The 18475-nt window shown below is 30.7% G+C and overlaps 1 protein-coding gene across 1 annotated transcript; it reads left to right on the top strand.

The window, feature by feature from the left end:
* Positions 1-599: 599 nt before the first annotated feature.
* Cpr97Eb (Cuticular protein 97Eb) lies at positions 600-16679 on the top strand. The gene is made up of 3 exons (XM_065508522.1): positions 600-730; positions 15688-15955; positions 16020-16679. The coding sequence occupies exons 1-3, from the start codon at positions 719-721 to the stop codon at positions 16520-16522; spliced, it is 783 nt and encodes a 260-aa protein (XP_065364594.1). The 5' UTR covers positions 600-718; the 3' UTR covers positions 16523-16679.
* Positions 16680-18475: the final 1796 nt, after the last annotated feature.

Below are 18475 nucleotides of genomic sequence, written 5' to 3'. Positions count from 1 at the left end.
AAAGTGCTCTAAATTGAGCTGGTTTGTTAGTTGGTATGATGGCGATATCGAGTACAAGTAGAAAAGTACTGTGCGAGGTGCTACATATTTCCAATAAATTTACGAGTGGTAGAAGTATGAAATGTATCTAGACTGTGTGAGTACGTACTAACTGCATACTTGTACAATGTATAGAGGTAAGTTAGTAAAACTATGTACATACTTGTTATTGTTGCTGTTGTTGCAGTTATTTCAGCTGCTGTTGTTGGTTTTTTGTAGTTGTTGTTGGCGGTCGTGGTATAAAAGCATACAACTCTTTGATTTTCTTTTGAGTCCGTTGTTTCACAGAGTCTTGTGCAAGTGCAAATTCTAGTTTAGTACTTTTTATTTCACTGTTTTAGATTTTTTTTTGGTTTTTGTTTCTTGCTGATTGCTTGACAAAACGAAAATTTCATCTTTTGAATTTCAATTTTGTGTACTTTTTCCTTCGTTTTCTTGCTATATTGTTATTTGACAGCAGTGCACATGGTTTGTGTTGGATAAAACGTTTATCAAACAAATAACAAAACTACCATACGCTTCCAGAAAAAAAAACGAAAGATTGGTTTAACAACGAACAGAAAGAAAATATTTATGGATTTTTTGGTTCATAATTAAGTGCTTCGAGGAAAAACAGAAAAAGGAATAAACTTAAAAGACTGTTATAGATTTAAAATAAACTTTTTTTAAACAAAAAATAATGTATAAACTGGTAAGCATTTTCTAGTGTTAAATAAAAGCTTGAAATAGTAAAACTTTGTTAAAAAATACAGTGAACATTGACTTACAGTTAAACCTTGATAATACGATTATTTGATTGCAGAGCCTAATCCGGATTATCAAATTACCCGGACTACCGAAAAAAAATTTTGAAAAAAATTTTACTTGTATTAAAAATGCTTTTAAAATACATATCTAATGATATATTAGCGGTATTCACAATCACGTGGAAATGGTCTTGCATCATTGCAAATGCAAATTTGTATAGGTTTTTGTGTGTATTTTGTTAATGGATTAGTGTAAAATTTTGCATTTGCAATGATGCTAGATCATTTTTACAAGATTGTAAATACCGCTATTATATTTATGTATCATTTAAATAAATGATATTTCGAAAATTTTTAAAAAAAATTTTAAATTATTTTCGAAGTTGCAAGCCAAGAAGCTAGTATCATTAAGATATTGTGTAATGAACAATATATAAAACAAGTAAGAAAGTATAGTCGGTCAAGACCGACCATATGATACCCTACACCAAGGAGATGATTATAAACAGTTTTCTTTCAAAATTTATATGGGATCTATGATTAATTGTAGACTGATCGTTACAAAATTTACAACTTATTTGTGTTGAATTTTATTTGATTACGATTTATTTGATTAGAGATTTATGCCAGTTAAAGTGATTTTCGGAAGTGTGCCTTATATGGGAGCTATTACTAATTATGGACCGATCGTTATAAAATTTGGTGACACGACTTTTTTATATATACAACTTATTTGTTTTGAATTTTGTTTGAATACCAACATTTTTAAGAGATTTATGCGAGTTAAAGTGATTTTCGAAAGTGGGCCTTATATGAAAGCTATGGCTTATTATGGACCGATCGTCACAAAATTTAGTAGTGCGATTTCGTCTTATATGAAACTTATTTGTGCTGAATTTGGTTTTGATATCTATATAACTAAGATATTTATGAGATCTTGACTATTTTCAGATAGGGCAAACGTATGGGGGCTAGGAGAAATAATGGGCCGATTCAACTCAGAAAGTGATCCTGAGCAGATTGGTATACCTTATGGTGGGTGTTGGGACAATATTTTAATACATTACAAACATCTGCACTAACCCAATATACCCTCCCCACTATGGTGGTGTAGGGTATAAAAATTAATTAAATTTAATTAGAATCTGAACTAATCCTATACTTTAAATAATTAAAAATGCGATATGAACAAGAATTATTTTGATATGCAACGTTTTTATGTTTAAAGTCCCGACTTTATCGGTCATAAGTGTTTAATCTATATAGGTATATACACAGGTTTGTATATATATAGGCATGTCACACATTTTGTTCAAAATCGTTTCAATTCCAAAGTAATTATTCCGATCAATTATGTTTTAGCTTCTTCAGATTCCATTTGGGGGAAAAAATCAAAATTCGTTCTACATTTTTCTATTTTTCTTATTTTTTATATGAAAACTTTTCGGTTTTGGAGCAGTCCGTTTAAATATTGCATCTTAATTAATTCAAACTATTAGCAGCATGTAAATTAGTTGTTTAAAAACAACTACGGAATAGGGTTCTATAAGTTGATTGTTCGATTATTCGACTTTTTGGTCAAAAGTCGAATAGTCGATAAAAGTCGACTTTTTAGATTGTTAAAAAAATATTTAATTGCAACATTATACTAAAACTATTGCAATTTGGTACACTTGCATTTTTTGTAGTGTATGCTAATATAAATAATAAATAAATGTTTATAAATTAAAGCTTTTTTCTACACAACATTCTTCTAACTATTATCGCCTTGATAAATGTAATTTTTATTGCTAAACATTACAAAAGGCGCATCAATAAATGTAGAAACTATGTATTTGTTACAAGAAATGGTAAAAAGTTGAAAAAAATCGAAAATAGTCGGAAAGTCGAAAATAGTCTAAAAAAGTCGAAAATAGTCTAAAAAAGTCGAAAAAAGTCGATTTAACTAAAAAGTCGAAAGTTCGAAAAGTCGACTTTTTAAAAAACGGAAAAAGTCGAAAGGTCATAAAGTCGACTTTTTGTTTCAGCTATAGAAACAAATAAAGCAGCATTACATACATTTAACATACCCCGTCTAAAGGCAGCCTTGCCGGTTAGAGGGTTAATAATATAGGAAAAAAAAACTTATATATAGGGGCAACGGTGGAAAGTTGTTGTCAATAAATTGATGCAAAAAGACATAACCACTTAAAAGTTCATTGAAATTTCAAACTTAAATCGTATACTTGTATTAAGTTTATATAAAAATTCTTAAAAATACGTAACTTTATTCAAATATTTTCATTAATCATTAAAAAATATTGGCAAAAATATTCGGAAAATCCTCCGGAAATTCTCGCATTAAATATTTTAAATTTGTTTCCATTACCTTTTTGGACGAGGTGGTCCACTTACTCTTAAAATCGGACATGTCCTGGGATACATTTTCTGTGTTCTTTAATTCATTGTTTACGAGAGCCCAATACCTTTCCACAGTACGAAGTTCTGGACAGGCAAATCCAGGTATAAAATTGACATTATTGTTTAAATATCAATCAAGGGCCTTTTTCCATAGTGGCATGTTGACAAATGGGGCCTGAAATAAAAAGGCAATCTTGAGCAGGTAGTTGTGCAAAGTCTGCCAGTTTCATTCTTTTCGTTCGTTTGCTTTTAAGTTCTTTACCGCAATGTGATCTGGTTCTTTATATGACTTCAACCTTGCATTAGCTTTGGATCTGCGCCCAAAAGAATCTGAGCATTTAACTTTACGATCTGCTTTTCTGATAGAAGTGTTAGGTGCTCTTCGAAAGAGTTGTTCGACTTCTTTTGCCTTACCAATATCTGTTAGACCTTTTTTTCTTCCTGCTCTAGGTTTCCATTGAATGTTCAAGTCTTTCTTATACTGTAAAATGCAACAATTTCCTCCATTAATTCACGGATAGGAATTTTTCGGTTGTATGGGGACTACAACCGTATGGCCCTATTTTCGTCATACTTTCCAGTATAATTTCAGATTTGTATAAAATTTTATTAAGATTGCCGCATAATCAACTGCTCAAACAGTATTCCGGGGGGGGGGGTGTGTACATTTGCATGGATGATAGGTGAAATCATGGACCGGTATCGCCCATTTTCAATACCAGACAGACAAATTTCAGACAGCTAGCAGCTGTATGAGCCCTATAATGTTTTCAACAGATAAACGAACAGGCTAGATCGTCTTAGAATCTTATGAGGACCCGGAGGAATATTTTTTGATGTGTTACAAACGGTATTTGTAACACATACCTTTGGTGGTAGATATAAAAATACCTATCAGATAAATTTAAATAAATAAATATATATATAATGTACGTGTAAAAATTACCAAATACTTTTACCCCATAAGTAACTATATATTTGTTGAAATTACCTGCATTAATGATATAAATTTTTAAAAAGTGAATGTGGATTCCCACTGCAAATTACCGAAAATATAATTCTAAAGAGGTGAGTTAGAGTTTTTAGCAAGAAAAATACAAAGAGCTGATGTATACTAAAATTTCAAGTAAAATCCTATTTTTTTTAATTTCAATTACAATTATTGTTGCTCACTGTATAAGATTGATAAGTACATAGTAGTGTATGTTTAATACACAGTGTAAATATTTATGAAATCCATAAAATATAACAACAATAATAATAACAATTAAGTACTGGTGCATGAGAACAAAACATGTTACCAGTATTTGAAAGGTGTGTCAGAGAACAAACCAAAAATGTTACCACACACTAAAACTAAAACTACATCACCACCACAAAACTTCAATATGTACCTACATTAGGGTGGACTTTACGCAAAAATAGTTGTGAGTTCATAACTTAACTAAAAATTTGTTTTTATTTTCATATATCGCACTGGTTCCTCTAAAGAGCGCCAACTCAAAATTTTAAAATGTTCAGTAGAAGCAAAAAAACTATTTATTTTTCAATACATTACAATGAAACAGCTGTATTTTTTGGCGAAAGAGTATAGAAAATACTACTGCACATCGATTTCTTGCGAAAATTGAAAAATTTTGAGTTGACGCTCTTTAGAGGAACCAGTGCGATATGTAGCATTTTTCCAAAATTGTATCGATCAAATTCAAAATTTCTGTTGTATTTAACTTTGGAGTTGTTTATTTTAGGACTTTATCAAAATATTTGGATTTGAATTTATTTTTGTGTGATCGAAAAGATAATTTTCTAAACAAAGGAGTTAATTTTAGTGGAAGTCGTAGTAAAATTGTGTTCGATATATCAAAGATACTGAAAATTTTTCAATTTGATAATTTTTAAATTCATGTATTGTTATTGTTTGTTCACATATCGAAATGTTAGCAAATGTAAAGATGGCAATAAATATACTATTTTGGAAAGGCCGATCCAGAAATTTCCAAAAAAAAACAGACAAAAAATTTCAATTTTCCAGCATTTTTAGGAGTTTTTCCCGAACCAAATGTGCCCATTTTGGAATTCCAGCTTTATAACATTTAGTCCAAATTCAAAATTTCATTAAAAATTTAGATAAATTCGGAAGGTCCTAGGGAAATCCCTATTACTGCATTTTAGGTGTTTTCTATTTTATAGCTATCTCTGTTAAAATGCTTTTCAAAATAAAATATGCAAAATTACAATTTCCTTAAGCAATAATTTTTCTAGGAAGTAACGATTCGGCCAAAAAAAAAACAAAATTTCTATAGCGGTATTCACAATGTAGTGTACTTGGCCTGGTAATGTAGTAAAAGAGCACAATATTAAAAAAATAAAAACAACCTACATTAGAAATTGAAATGTTTGTCAATAAATAGCTTTTCTGCTTTTTTACTAGGGCAAGTAGTACTCTACATTGTGAATACCGCTAATATTTTATTGGAAATACATACATTTTTCGTATTTTGCTGGGTATACACGATACTATTTTTCGTACTAATCGTAGTATGAGTTGAAGTACGATTTTGTGATAGACGTTACTACAAATCGTACTATTTCCTTTGAAAAAAATGACAAGTAATAAAAATATCACAAAAATCAAAAATTTTTGATTTTCATACTTCGTTAGTACGACAACATGATACACGTTACTAATTTCATACTTATACGATTTATCGTACGATTTTATTGGAAATATATTGTTCGTAATTTAAAACACAAAACAAAAATTAAATATGATTTAAATTACGAAAATTGTATTTTCAATAATTTTTTTAATAAAAGTTCAACCAATTATCATAATTATCAATATCAAAACTTAAAATTTAGTACAAAATAATAGAAAATTTTGTTTTGGCCACTTGATTCAATTATGAAATATGTTCAATATGTGATAAATATTTGAATTGAGACTGTGTAGGAAATAGCTTTTTCTGTGAAGTGAGTCAAAATAATGACTCATTGTTATTTTGTTCAATTTGAGTCACAGTGTGTTTTGTGTGCTGCAAAATTATTAAATCAAAAGGGTAGAAATTTGTCAAAATTACATTTGCATTATGAATGCACTTTTATTATAAAATATTTCTATATATTTATACAATTTAAAGAGGACATAATAATCTTTCACTTGGTTCCACAATCAAGCGAATCGCACCACAGTTTCACAAGATATGAATATATAAACTTAGATACTTTGTCGAATTTTGTAAAAGTATTACAAAAAATGCTTTTTATTAAATTTTGCATAGATACACATTTTTCAAATTGAAATAAAATTTTTATTTATGAATACTTTTTAATAAAATTTCACAGTTATGTAGATTTTTCTATTCGAAATGGAAAAATAAAAACAAATTTTGAAATTTGTAATCAAGTATCCCGCAATTCCCAAAAAAATCCCAAAAATGGGATTTTTTCGTTTTTTGGCTATAATATCCATACCAGGGGCGGGGTTATCGGAACCCTTTACAAAATAATTAAGAACTTATTGGGCCATCTAAAATAGGTTACTATATTTTGATATCGAGTATGCGATTTGAGAATTTTTGCCCTAAAGTTGAATTTTACATAAAAAATAGGCATTTTTTGAATGAACCTGATCCCGTCGGTATCAAAAATTATAAATGTTTTTTAAATTTAAAGTATTTGGCGTAAAGTTACCTTTTCAAAAAGTACAAATTCGTTATACATCTTCTTAGAAATTTTTTAGATAACTTAAAAAGAATAAAAGTACTTTTTTCCCAAAAAAATTGCGAAAAATCGCCTTTTTTAATTCTTTTAAATTCAAATGAATATAACTTTGGACTCAGCCATGATTTTTAAACACTTCTTTCTTTATTTGATATATAGATCTATTGTTAATTCTATAAAAGAAAAATGGATAAAATCGGGAAATATTTGGAACCGCGATCACCAAAAAACTGGAGTAGGGTGGGTAAAAATTTTGAAAATTACATTTTCAAATGCGAATATCTCCTAAGCTATAAGAGATAATTGATAGCTACGCGGAGGTTTTATGTAGTGCTCGATGAGGAGATTCTGAATGTTAAATCGCAACACAAACGAAGAAATAGGATCATTTTAAAAATTGAACATACCCGAGGTGTTCTACTTTGGGAACCACTGGTCCCGCTCCTGGTGGGCTCAAAACTTAAACTCGACTATACTTCCTCTTTGCGCATGTGAAATTTCATTCAAATCGGCGTAAGGGTTTAGAAGTTACAGATTTATTTCCATCTTTTTTTATTCTCATACCACTGTGCAACGTTTAAAAATTAAGTATTTAACCAATCAACAGAACGAAAATTACCTTATATTTGATTTTTGGTGTGTGCAAGTCTGAGGTGCACTAATTTGTGACCCCACTGCACTACACCTGTGGGATCTGTGAGGTCCGTCTTCAAAACTTAAACTCAACACAGAAAAAAATTTCATATCTGTGATGGAATTTCTACATAATGTTTTTTCAGAGTAAAAAGTTATGAATAAATTAATAAAATGAATGTCAGTTCATTCCATTTATGTGAAATTTCATGTCAATCGGATCTGAAAGTTACAAATGGCAGATATATTTCCCAAATTATTTTATTCAGACACAGTGTACGTGGTGAGAAATAGTATCTTAAAATAAAGTAGACTTTTTTTTTATCCATTAATAGAGGCCACCTTAATGTAAGAACATATGTACAAATTTAAGTAGTTTAAGTCGTTCAACAATTTAATCTACAAATATTACAACACAATTGCATTAAAATTTTACACACACACGCACACTTACATTGGCTGACACCAATTTATATATTTTGGGTCATTTGACACGTATGTATATGCTCTTTGTAGTACAGAGATCAGACAATTGGTTACTTTATACATCCCAGGTAATCTAGCATTAAGAACATTGTCACTTAAGTTTATTTTGTACTGCACTTTAGAAAGTACTTATTTTAGCCTTCAGAATCAGAAACTTGTCGGAGGAAGGTTTGTTTACAAGCAATCGGTTATTGGACTGTCTCTGATATGTTTTTTTAGCTGACTATTTGAGGTCAATTAGCACCCGCACATGTTAAAATAACCACTTGGGTAGCTAGTAAAGTAACTGACGCTATGTAACCAGTATATGAATCCAATGCGTTGTCTACTTTGGACCAGCTATCGGACAGTCTCATTGTAATCAAAACTAGTAACTAGTTCCCACCCTAAACGATGGTGCACCACTACAAGTAAAATTTGTGTGCAAGTACAGGCATACTTGCACACAAATTGTATCTAAGTATGAGAGTGTGTGTCTGATTGTAATATTAAATCATTGATTACCATAAATGATAACGGAAATAGTTTTAATTGACACATGTTATTGCCTCAAAATAATTACTACAATTCTTGTTTTTTGTTTATTACGAGTAGATACTTTCCTTGTAATAAACAATGGAACAACTAACGTAAATATTTGTGTTCTAAAAGAGAATATTTTCAATTCGACTAATGGCTCATAAGAGTAAAATTAAGTATTTACAAGCTCAAGAAAAACCACATAAATAAACATGTACAAATCTACTTAAACGGGTGGTTTATTGTTATACATATTTCAATATATTTTACATATTTGTTTATATACATAAATACTCGTATGTACATTAAGTTGGCACCATTTTTAGGGAGGAAAAATAAAGTGTCGTTGTTCACAACTAAAATAAATATTTTTACTGGCGTAAATATTTGGTGAGCTGGATCAACATGATTCATTTAAAAGCAGCTAAATTAGGTACCATACGAATTGAAGCCGAAAACCCTTGAACTACGATTTTACATGTCCGAAATGAAGCTTGAACGCTATAAAAGAAAATTATTTTTTCATCGTATAATTACTTGCGATGAAGTGTAAGAGATCGTATAAACCAGCCGATTCGATACCAAAGTTAAATAAATAGCGCTTAAGTATTGCTCTATATTTGGTGGGACTAAAAGTATTCTATCTGTTATGAGCTGCTGAAATCTGGCCAGAACCTGTACCTGACATGAAACCGTAATATTCCATGACAACGGTAGGCCACATGTTGCAATATCTATTAAAAACTATTTAGAAAAAAGGGGTAGGAAAATTTTGCCTCATCCATCTTATAGTCCAGAAATTGTCCTCTCCGACTACTATTTGTGTCGATCGATGCAGAATGCTATCTCTGGTATACTGTTCAATTCAGAACAGAGTTCGAAATAGGCTTGCTTTATTCTTGGCCTCAAAAGATGCCTAGTTCCTTTGGCTCGGAATCCATATGTTGCTAGAAGGATGGGAAAAATGGCCAATACTATGAATAAATTTATATTGTACAAATGTTTCAAAATGCAAGCATTTTTAAGTCATACACCCAAAAAATAATTGAAATTTTCTTTGAACAATAATTCTTTTTTAAGCTTTTCAGATATGTACAATAAAAAAAATGCAATTTGTTATGATTCTTGGATATGAAATACATAAGCATGCAATTATTAGGCATTGGGGCAAATTTTAAATAAAAAATATTAATCAATCACCCCTATTATGTAAATCGTTGTCGACACAAAGTCACGTTGACAGCAAATAAATTGTATATGTTTCGTAGATATCGATAACAATTGGTTACTATTGACAGAATTTTGTACATAATTTTATAAGTCGGGTTAAAGTACAAAACGCTGTCAATAGTTACAAATACTTAGTTATCGATATCGGCGAAACATATACCATTTTTTTTTGCTGTCGACAACGATTTACATAATAGGGGTGAATAACAAAACACAATTGCTTCATCGTTAAAAGGTTATTCGGGAATACAAAATTATTTTTTTTATTAAAATTTTGTATGCTAAATTCCCAATTTTATTGTTGGGGGATAAGCTAGTTCCTATGCGCATTTCACTGGTTGCTTAGGCCAGATCATCAGGAAACCTTTTTCCAAAAGGCTTTAGAAAAACTAAAGATATTATACAAATAAAACCATAGAGTGATTGAGAATTACAGGCACTCAAGCTTTATTTGTAAAAATATCAAAGCTTAAACAAAACAACAACAATAAACAGTGATTTTATCTTTTCTTACATTTCCTTATTACAATTGGTAGGTTTCTTGCCGGCACAAACTGTTGTGTGTTAAATTCTTTAATATGTAGAAATAAACTCATACTCTCAATTACACATTTTTTTTTTAAAAAGTTCCAATTATAAATAAATACAGCCTAACTACAAAAGCTTTAAAGTCGATTTTAAGTCAATAAAGTTGACTATTATTTTAAATTTCGTACCACCAAATAAATTTAAAATGTTGTTTTATTATTTTCCTATATTTAATATAATTTGAATGTATGTATGTATATTAGAGTTAATTTCAAAAATTTGATTTGCGGGTATCATCATTTTTCTGAAGGTTTTTGCGTAAATAAAAATAATGGCGTCCTTTTTTTTTGGAAAATTTTCACTCCTTGTAGTGGTTCAACGCACCTAAAGACGCGCATTTTGAGCACATTTTTCTGTAGAGCAAAAACGTTTATTTTAATTTTTGATGCAAAAATCGACTGGTGAAATCAGAGTTGTAATAAATTCAAATCAAATGAAGTGACCTGGTCACAAACGAACTCTAATGTATATGTTGGAAAAAGTTTTGAAGTTTTTTTCAAATAAAAACAAAAGTTCTATTTTAAAATAAAGTCGACTTTAACAAAAATTAACTTTAAAATTTCTTTCATAGTTAGGGTGATACAGTTTATGTAAATAGAAATTCAATCCAGATATGAATTTTATTTTTAATATATAAGTTTATTGTTTTATTCGATTAGATAGATATTTTAGTAAAACATTTTGTGTATTAATCATAAAGCTAACATCAGATCGGGAAGAAAATAGGTTTCCAAAAATTCAAATAAAATTCGAACGTAAAAATCCGTTTCGGTAAAATTGTATGAGGTTTATAACGTAGTAATTTAACCCTCCGTCATGCACATGTATCTGGCCAGATATTTTACGAATTTAACTGTGATTTAAATATATTTCTAATTTGTATTCGTTTGAGTCTCCAGATACCCTCTACAAATATTGTTAGGTATCGTTTTATGAAAAAACACATTAAAAAAAAACAACAAACAAAATTTATGTGGATTTTTTCATCTATACATCGTATTCGTAGCGCATGTATCTGACCAGATACACCCACATTTTGTGAGAAGAGTACTGTACTTTATTGGTATTTTTTATTTATTTTTAGTTGCTTATCTGAAGCTGTGTAAGACTTTTTTAATTTAGAATTAATTAAAACTTACTTTATAACTACTAAATTTAATTGAAATGAACAACTATTTTATTGAAATTAAACACAAAAATAAAATTTTTCTTGTTTTATTTCTCATTATTTTTTTTTTGCACGGGTAGTTGGTTTAGCATGAACTAAGAACAAACAAAAAATATAATATATATCTGTCTGGCGTGATAACAATGTAATATTATCACTAAAATAGCATATTTTTCATATAAATGTACTGAAATACATAGTGTATCTGGCCAGATACATGCGATACGTACGTGACTATCGGAACATGTGCATGACGGAGGGTTAAACTAATTATACCCCTTTCACAATAGACAATTAAGTTGCGCAAGTCTCTTGTGTTTGTAGATGACAGACGTAATGTCGCACAGTGGTTCAGAAACGTATTTTTTTGGCAATAATTCGGTATCTCGGGAACTATTAGAGATATTACTACGAAATTTCACATGATTGGAGCTGAGGTGTTTTCGAGTTGATTTGCAGTTGTTCAGCTTCCTAGGGGTAATGGTCACCTCAAATTTGGTCACCTCTGGTCTTAAATTTAAAAAAAAATCGCCAAAAATCCAGTTATGATCCGAATGAGCTGAAATTTAAAACATAAATAGTCCTTGAGAAGATCTACTAAAAATACGCATGTAGGTTATCTCTATTAGTTGAAGAGATATTTAGGTTTATTGATTTTTTTTTTTAATTTTGGTCGATCTTTTTTTGGTTTTTTAGTTATGGCGGGCCAACGGAGGGTCGAATTTTTTTTTTACAAAATCAGCTATATTGGCGTTAAAATTCTGAATAAAATACAAACTATTTGCTGCGAGTCATGTCGTCCCTATAAAAACTTACACTCATCCAAATTTGGAACATGTAAAAAGTCCGTATTTTTTACGTTTTTTACCAAAAAAGTGCCTATATTTTTTCTTTTGTAGAAAAAAATTTTCTTCGGAACTATATAAAATTTGTATATGATCCGGAAAGAGAACTTAATGGAAAAGCGTGTAAACTAAAATTTGGCTCACTTAAACGGACATAACACTCCCTAGAACTATCCAAACTTGGCCAATTTAAAAAAAAAATTTTGGTTTGAGTAAAAAATTTTAAAAAGGCAAAGCATCGATCCTCGAAAATAGCCCACTATTTGTATAGCCCTATATGTTTCTTAAATACTTGCAAAGTTTTTTTTACTATCACACGGTAAATAACGTCACAGTAGGCAGTTTTCTAAAAAAAAACTGAGTTTTTGGAACACATTTTCCCCGTTTCAGGAATTTCGGTATTTGAAAATAAAAAATGTTAAAAATTATAATGCCATTGATTTAAGGACATTTGAGTCTATATCAGTTCCAAATTTTGTTATGATATCTTTAACCGTTTAAATTTTACATTAATTCAAATTTTATATTTTTCTTCATGGAAAATCACCATATTATAATTTTTTTTTTAGTTTTTACATTTTCTAATTTTGGATGCATGTAACTTTTTATAGGGATGACATAACTGCCTCCAAGTTGTTTTTATTTTATTTAGAATTTTATCGCCAATATGGCTGATGCTGTTAAAAAAAATTTCGACCCTCCCTTGGCCCGCCATATCTAAAAAACCAAAACAAGATCGAGCAAAATTAAAAAAAATAAATCAATAAACCTAAATATCTCTTCAACTAATATACATAACCTACAAATCTAAGCGTATTTTTAGTAGATCTTCTCAAGTACTATTTATATTTTAAATTTCAGCTTATTCGGATCATAAATGGATTTTTGGCGATTTTTTTAAAAATTTGAGACCCGAGGTGACCAAATTTGAGGGGCCCCGTACTGGCCCCCATTACCCGTAGGAAGTTGAACAACTACGAATCAACTCGAAAACACCTCAGCTCCAACCATGTGAAATTTCGTAATAATATCTCCAATAGTTCCCGAGATACCGAATTATTTTTAAAAAAAAGCTGTTATTGCATGCTCAATAACATGCTTGTGAAGCAAATTTTTCCTAACTTTTTTTTTGTTTTTTGTACCGGAATTGCTTACGGGCAAAAACGGGCAGCTGAATAAATAAATCGTTAGCTGAGACTTCAGGCTTTAATTCGATATAAGTCTCGGGCTAGAGGTCGTTGGAGATCAATAGGTACAATCCATAGAAGTTGGAGAAAATAAATATTTTTGGACAATTTATAGTAGTAAAAATTTTTTTTTTTTTAATTTTCAAATTTTTTTTTATTTGCATATATGTATATCATTTATAACATCCAATTCTATAAAAAAAATCATTATAGTGTCATTACAAGAATATTTTAACAGCATGAAGCGATAAAAGGTAGCATATATAATACGGTCATTTCAAACGCATTCACTTAGGTCACTTTGAATGTCTGTGCACAAAAAAGTAATAAAGATATAAGCCTAATAATTTTGGTACATGATAATTAGATTGTTTATTACAAACTGTGAAAAAATCAGGTAGATCAGAAGACATGAAAAAAATTAATTAATGCCGCCCTTGAACCAGTGTGTGTCGGGTTAAGGAGAAGAAAATTTTGCATGCTATTTTGTTTTTGGGCAATAGACTTGCGGAACTAAATTGTCTAGTGAGAAAGTTCACAATTTCAGGCAAATTTAAAAAAAAAACATACACAAATTCGAAAACTTTTGGACATACACTATTAGTCACTGTTTTGACAGAAATATGAAAAAAAAATCATAAAAACGATGTGTTTATCCAGCTCATCAAATACTGAGCACAGGGCAAACATTTTGAGAAACGGTACCTTTGATTGAATTAAACCATTATTTCAGTTGGGAACATCCAAAACTTGTTTTGGGGCGACCCTAATGTACATTCGTATATACCAAGATACATATGTATCTAGCCAGATATTTCCACATATATGTATAAAACATTCTGAGTATGACAGACGGACAAGCAAGTAGTGCAGTACATAAGTATTCATACAATCAATAATTGTACACTGGAGTCTTGTATGTAAAGTAAACATTTGTTAATCAAGGACGTTTAGTTGGTTTTATTTTTTTAATTGTTTTGTTAGTTTTTGTTGTACAATTGTGTTTCTAAAAGTAGAATTATAATTAATTAATATATGGATTTAATTAAGTTTTTGCTTTCAAACATGACTTCATATTTAATTTGTGTGGTGAATGTTTTTAATATAGAGCTTTAATATTAAGTAATACAATATTAATAATTAGAGGTTTGCAGAATGAATCACTTGTATAAGAAATCGATTTATTTGAACTTTAAGTTAATTAGCCGGAGGTTTATAAAAATCTATATTAAACACAGAAGGGCAGGGTGAACAAAAAAATATTTTCACTTTCATTATTCATTGACAAACTTTACATACTATTTTACGCATATGACACACCCATTGCTCACCAAAGCTTATGGTTAATCAGTTTCATCGTGCGAGTGATGGTTTGTGCGGTTCATTGATTTTGTGATTTTGACACGGAAGACAAATACCGCCCACAAATGTTAATCAAACAATTAAAATTTGTTCTTGACGAAGTGCATTTTGGACGTCCACTTTGGACTTTTTCGAGCATTGCTCAAATACCACGAACAATGTTGGCCTCCAAGGCGTCAATTGTTACTGGTTTATCAGCATAAAGCAGTGACGTCACTTGACCCCACAGGGAGTAAAAGAGAGGTGCCAAGTCACACGACCTTGGAGACTAATTGATAGGTCCATTTCTCGAAATCAAGTTATCGCCAAATTTTGATTGCAATAAATTGATGTTTGCGGACATCATGGATCATGGAGCGGTAATGATCTCCATTGACTGTAACGCGATCTCTGGCTTAAGTTTGGAAGAAATAGGATCCGATGATGCAACCAGCGTGTAAACCGCACTATTTGTGATGATTTGCCAGAATATACTGATCATATATGTATGACAAAAAGTGAGCGCAGTATGACAGTTCGTTTGACAGTTAACCCTTTCGTAAGTTCTATCGGGCTTAAGAAAACTCCCTTTACTATACAATAAGAAAATCGGATCAGTGGTTTAGAAGTTACAAAGTATTTTTCATTTATCATACCCTTTGCTCGAACATAGAATAGGGTTTAGTTATACTCAGATATTTTTTTAAGAATTTTTTAAAAGCAAACAAAAAAATCCTCCAATTTTATTATTGCCTAACAATATGTCTCAATTATCCTTCCAGTTCATAGTCTCCTGTCTAGTGATTGCTTTGCAAATAGTCAAAGCTCAACAACAACAGTACACCACACCAGTGCCAATTCTAAAACAGATCGACAGACAAAATTCAGATGGTTCGTACACGTACGGATATGAAGCGGCAGATAAAAGTTTTAAAATTGAAACGAAATATCCCAATGGAGAAGTGTATGGCAAATATGGTTATGTGGACGATCAGGGGAGTGTGCGGGAAATAGAGTATGGTGCCACAAAAAGAGGTTTTGAACCAGCAGGTAATATTTTCCATAAATTGTATAAAATAAAACGAAATCTTATAAACAATTATATGTATTACAGGCAGTGACATAAATGTACCACCACCCACATTGACCAACAGTAAAGCTACACCTTTGGGTCCCAATGAAATCGACGATGGCCAGTATCGTGAAAATCCTGCTGATTATTATACTGGTCAAAAATACAATCGCCCAGTGGCTGCCAGTAAATTTAGTTTGAATAACTACCAACAGCCCAGACCCCAACCAGCCTATAACCCTCCAGCACCAGCCTATAACCCACCAGCACCAGCCCACAATCCATCCTCAGTATTTAATCATGCGCCCGCTTTTAGACCTCAAGCACCAGCTCCAGCTCCCCAACCACAATATTATAATCCACCTCCACAACAGCCCCACTACCAGCCTAACTACCAGCCCAATTACTATCAACAACCTCAAGCACCCCAGCCCCAATATAATCCCTATAATCCACGCAGTTCTCCCAGTCACTTTCATCCAGCCGTTAAGAGTCTTGACATTTGGAGTGGTTCTTATAGTTTGGATTATACGGGTAGAAAGTAGACTTACGCAGATTTGCAGCTGTTGTTGAAGATGTGTCAAGGGTTTAGTAATTTAAGTGCAAAAGAAATGATCAAATTGTTAGAAATATAAAGTATCCTTAGATTGTCTGCCATTAAGACTAAAAACTTATGAAATATTTACTATTCATTTTTTGTGTAAGTAACGATTTAAGAAAAGTAAAAATAAAAATATGTAATTTATGAAAACGATAAAAAATATTAAGAATAGTTACTTATTAGTTTTGCTAATCATATTAATCAGAAAATGTCTGCTGACAGATTTCAGAAAGTACGTATAGCTTAAAAATGTTGAGTGCCTCCATTATTTGCAAAAGTTTAAAAACTAAATTTAAAGTCGCTAGGTCCAAGTAAATCCAGGAGTGAAATTTTCTACTTGTGATAACGATTTTTGAAGTCTGAAAATTGATTAGTTATTTAAAATTCATCCATCGACTGCCACTCTTCCTTTCAGAACGACAATATTCATCTCACTGGAATCTCATTTGGATTAAATATTATTTGAATATTTCAGTCATTGGGAATCTAACTTCAGCTTTACTTCGAATTTGGCAACTATGGGGTTGATTTTGTTATTCCATTTATAATATATCGAAATTTTGGTCGTCAAACTCAAAAGTATATACATAGTGCATATATTAAGGACGATTTAGATATGTCCGTTCATCTGTCTGTTGAAAGCACGATAGGGTCTAGAGGTAAGGACTCACTCGAATCAAATTTTTCTCAAATATTCTTAGTTCAAGTAGAATCATAATAATCGATCAAAATGTCAGAAAACCTCCATAAAAGGTTGATATTTTTCAAAAATTAATTACAATTCTCTTTAAATATAAGGCAGGTAATACCATGAAATTTTGCACACATAGTGCATATGATAAAATCCAAGCTCTGTTGAAAATGGTAAGAATCGGTTCATGATTTCTCCCAACCCGCATACACATTTTTTCCCGGAATATGGCTCTATACAATTCAGCAAAAATAGGTTCGTTTGTGGCGATCAGTCACATATCACCCACATAATTTCCACTTCCGAGAAAAACTTTATAACGATAGGGCCTAGGGGGATTTTCCTGAAAATATTATTTGTTGATCAGGAATGTTTGGTGTTGGGCTAAATCGGTCCAACCAAAAAATTTCAAAACAAAATATCTGTCCGATGTTTTAAATTAGAAGAGACCTAGAAAACCGATATTTGCCACGAATAGTTATTGCTACTAGCTGACTTATATATCAAAAAATAGGTTGAAGCGTTAAAACCAAAATCAGCCACGGATCCAGCTTAACCATTTTAGGGTAAAGGGGAAAGTAAAATTTATTTTACATTTTTCTTTTATTCCTTTTTTACTTATATTAAAATTCTTATCAAATTCTAAGACGATCTAGCTATTTCCGTAAGGCACAATATGTCCTAGAGGAAAGGAGCTAAATTATAAGGCCAGCTGCGAAAAATGCTAGTTAATTTTAAGTTTTGAAAAACATTAATTGTAAAAAATGATTTTGAAATTGAAAAGGGTTAGATTTGATTTAGATTCGTTTTGTATGATACAAAATTATTTAAAAGATATCGAAAATTACTGCAAAATTTTAAAATTCTAGTCGACCACATACCAGTTTGTGAACAAAATTGACAGAGCTTAAAGAATAACTTTAAACATTGTTCTCATATAATTAAGATGAAATTGGGGTTGAACGCTTCAAAATTATAATTTTCAGAGCACACAATTAGACAATTAATTTCAATTAATCAATAAAAAATCATAGGATAAAATACTTGGAATTTGAGAGAAAAAAAGATATGACAATTAACCGGCTTCAGGAAGTTTTTGTTCTGACGAAAGTACATTAAATTTTAACAGTAACAATATTTTAGAGACAATTGGTCAGATTTGAAAAAGTAAAACATGTATTATTAAAAAAGAATTTTCGTTGGCGG

This window comes from Calliphora vicina, chromosome 1 (genome assembly GCF_958450345.1).
Source record: "Calliphora vicina chromosome 1, idCalVici1.1, whole genome shotgun sequence".
NCBI classification, from domain to species: domain Eukaryota; kingdom Metazoa; phylum Arthropoda; class Insecta; order Diptera; family Calliphoridae; genus Calliphora; species Calliphora vicina.
Note: the sequence above shows the minus strand (reverse complement) of the source record. Positions and strands in the feature narration are given on the sequence as shown.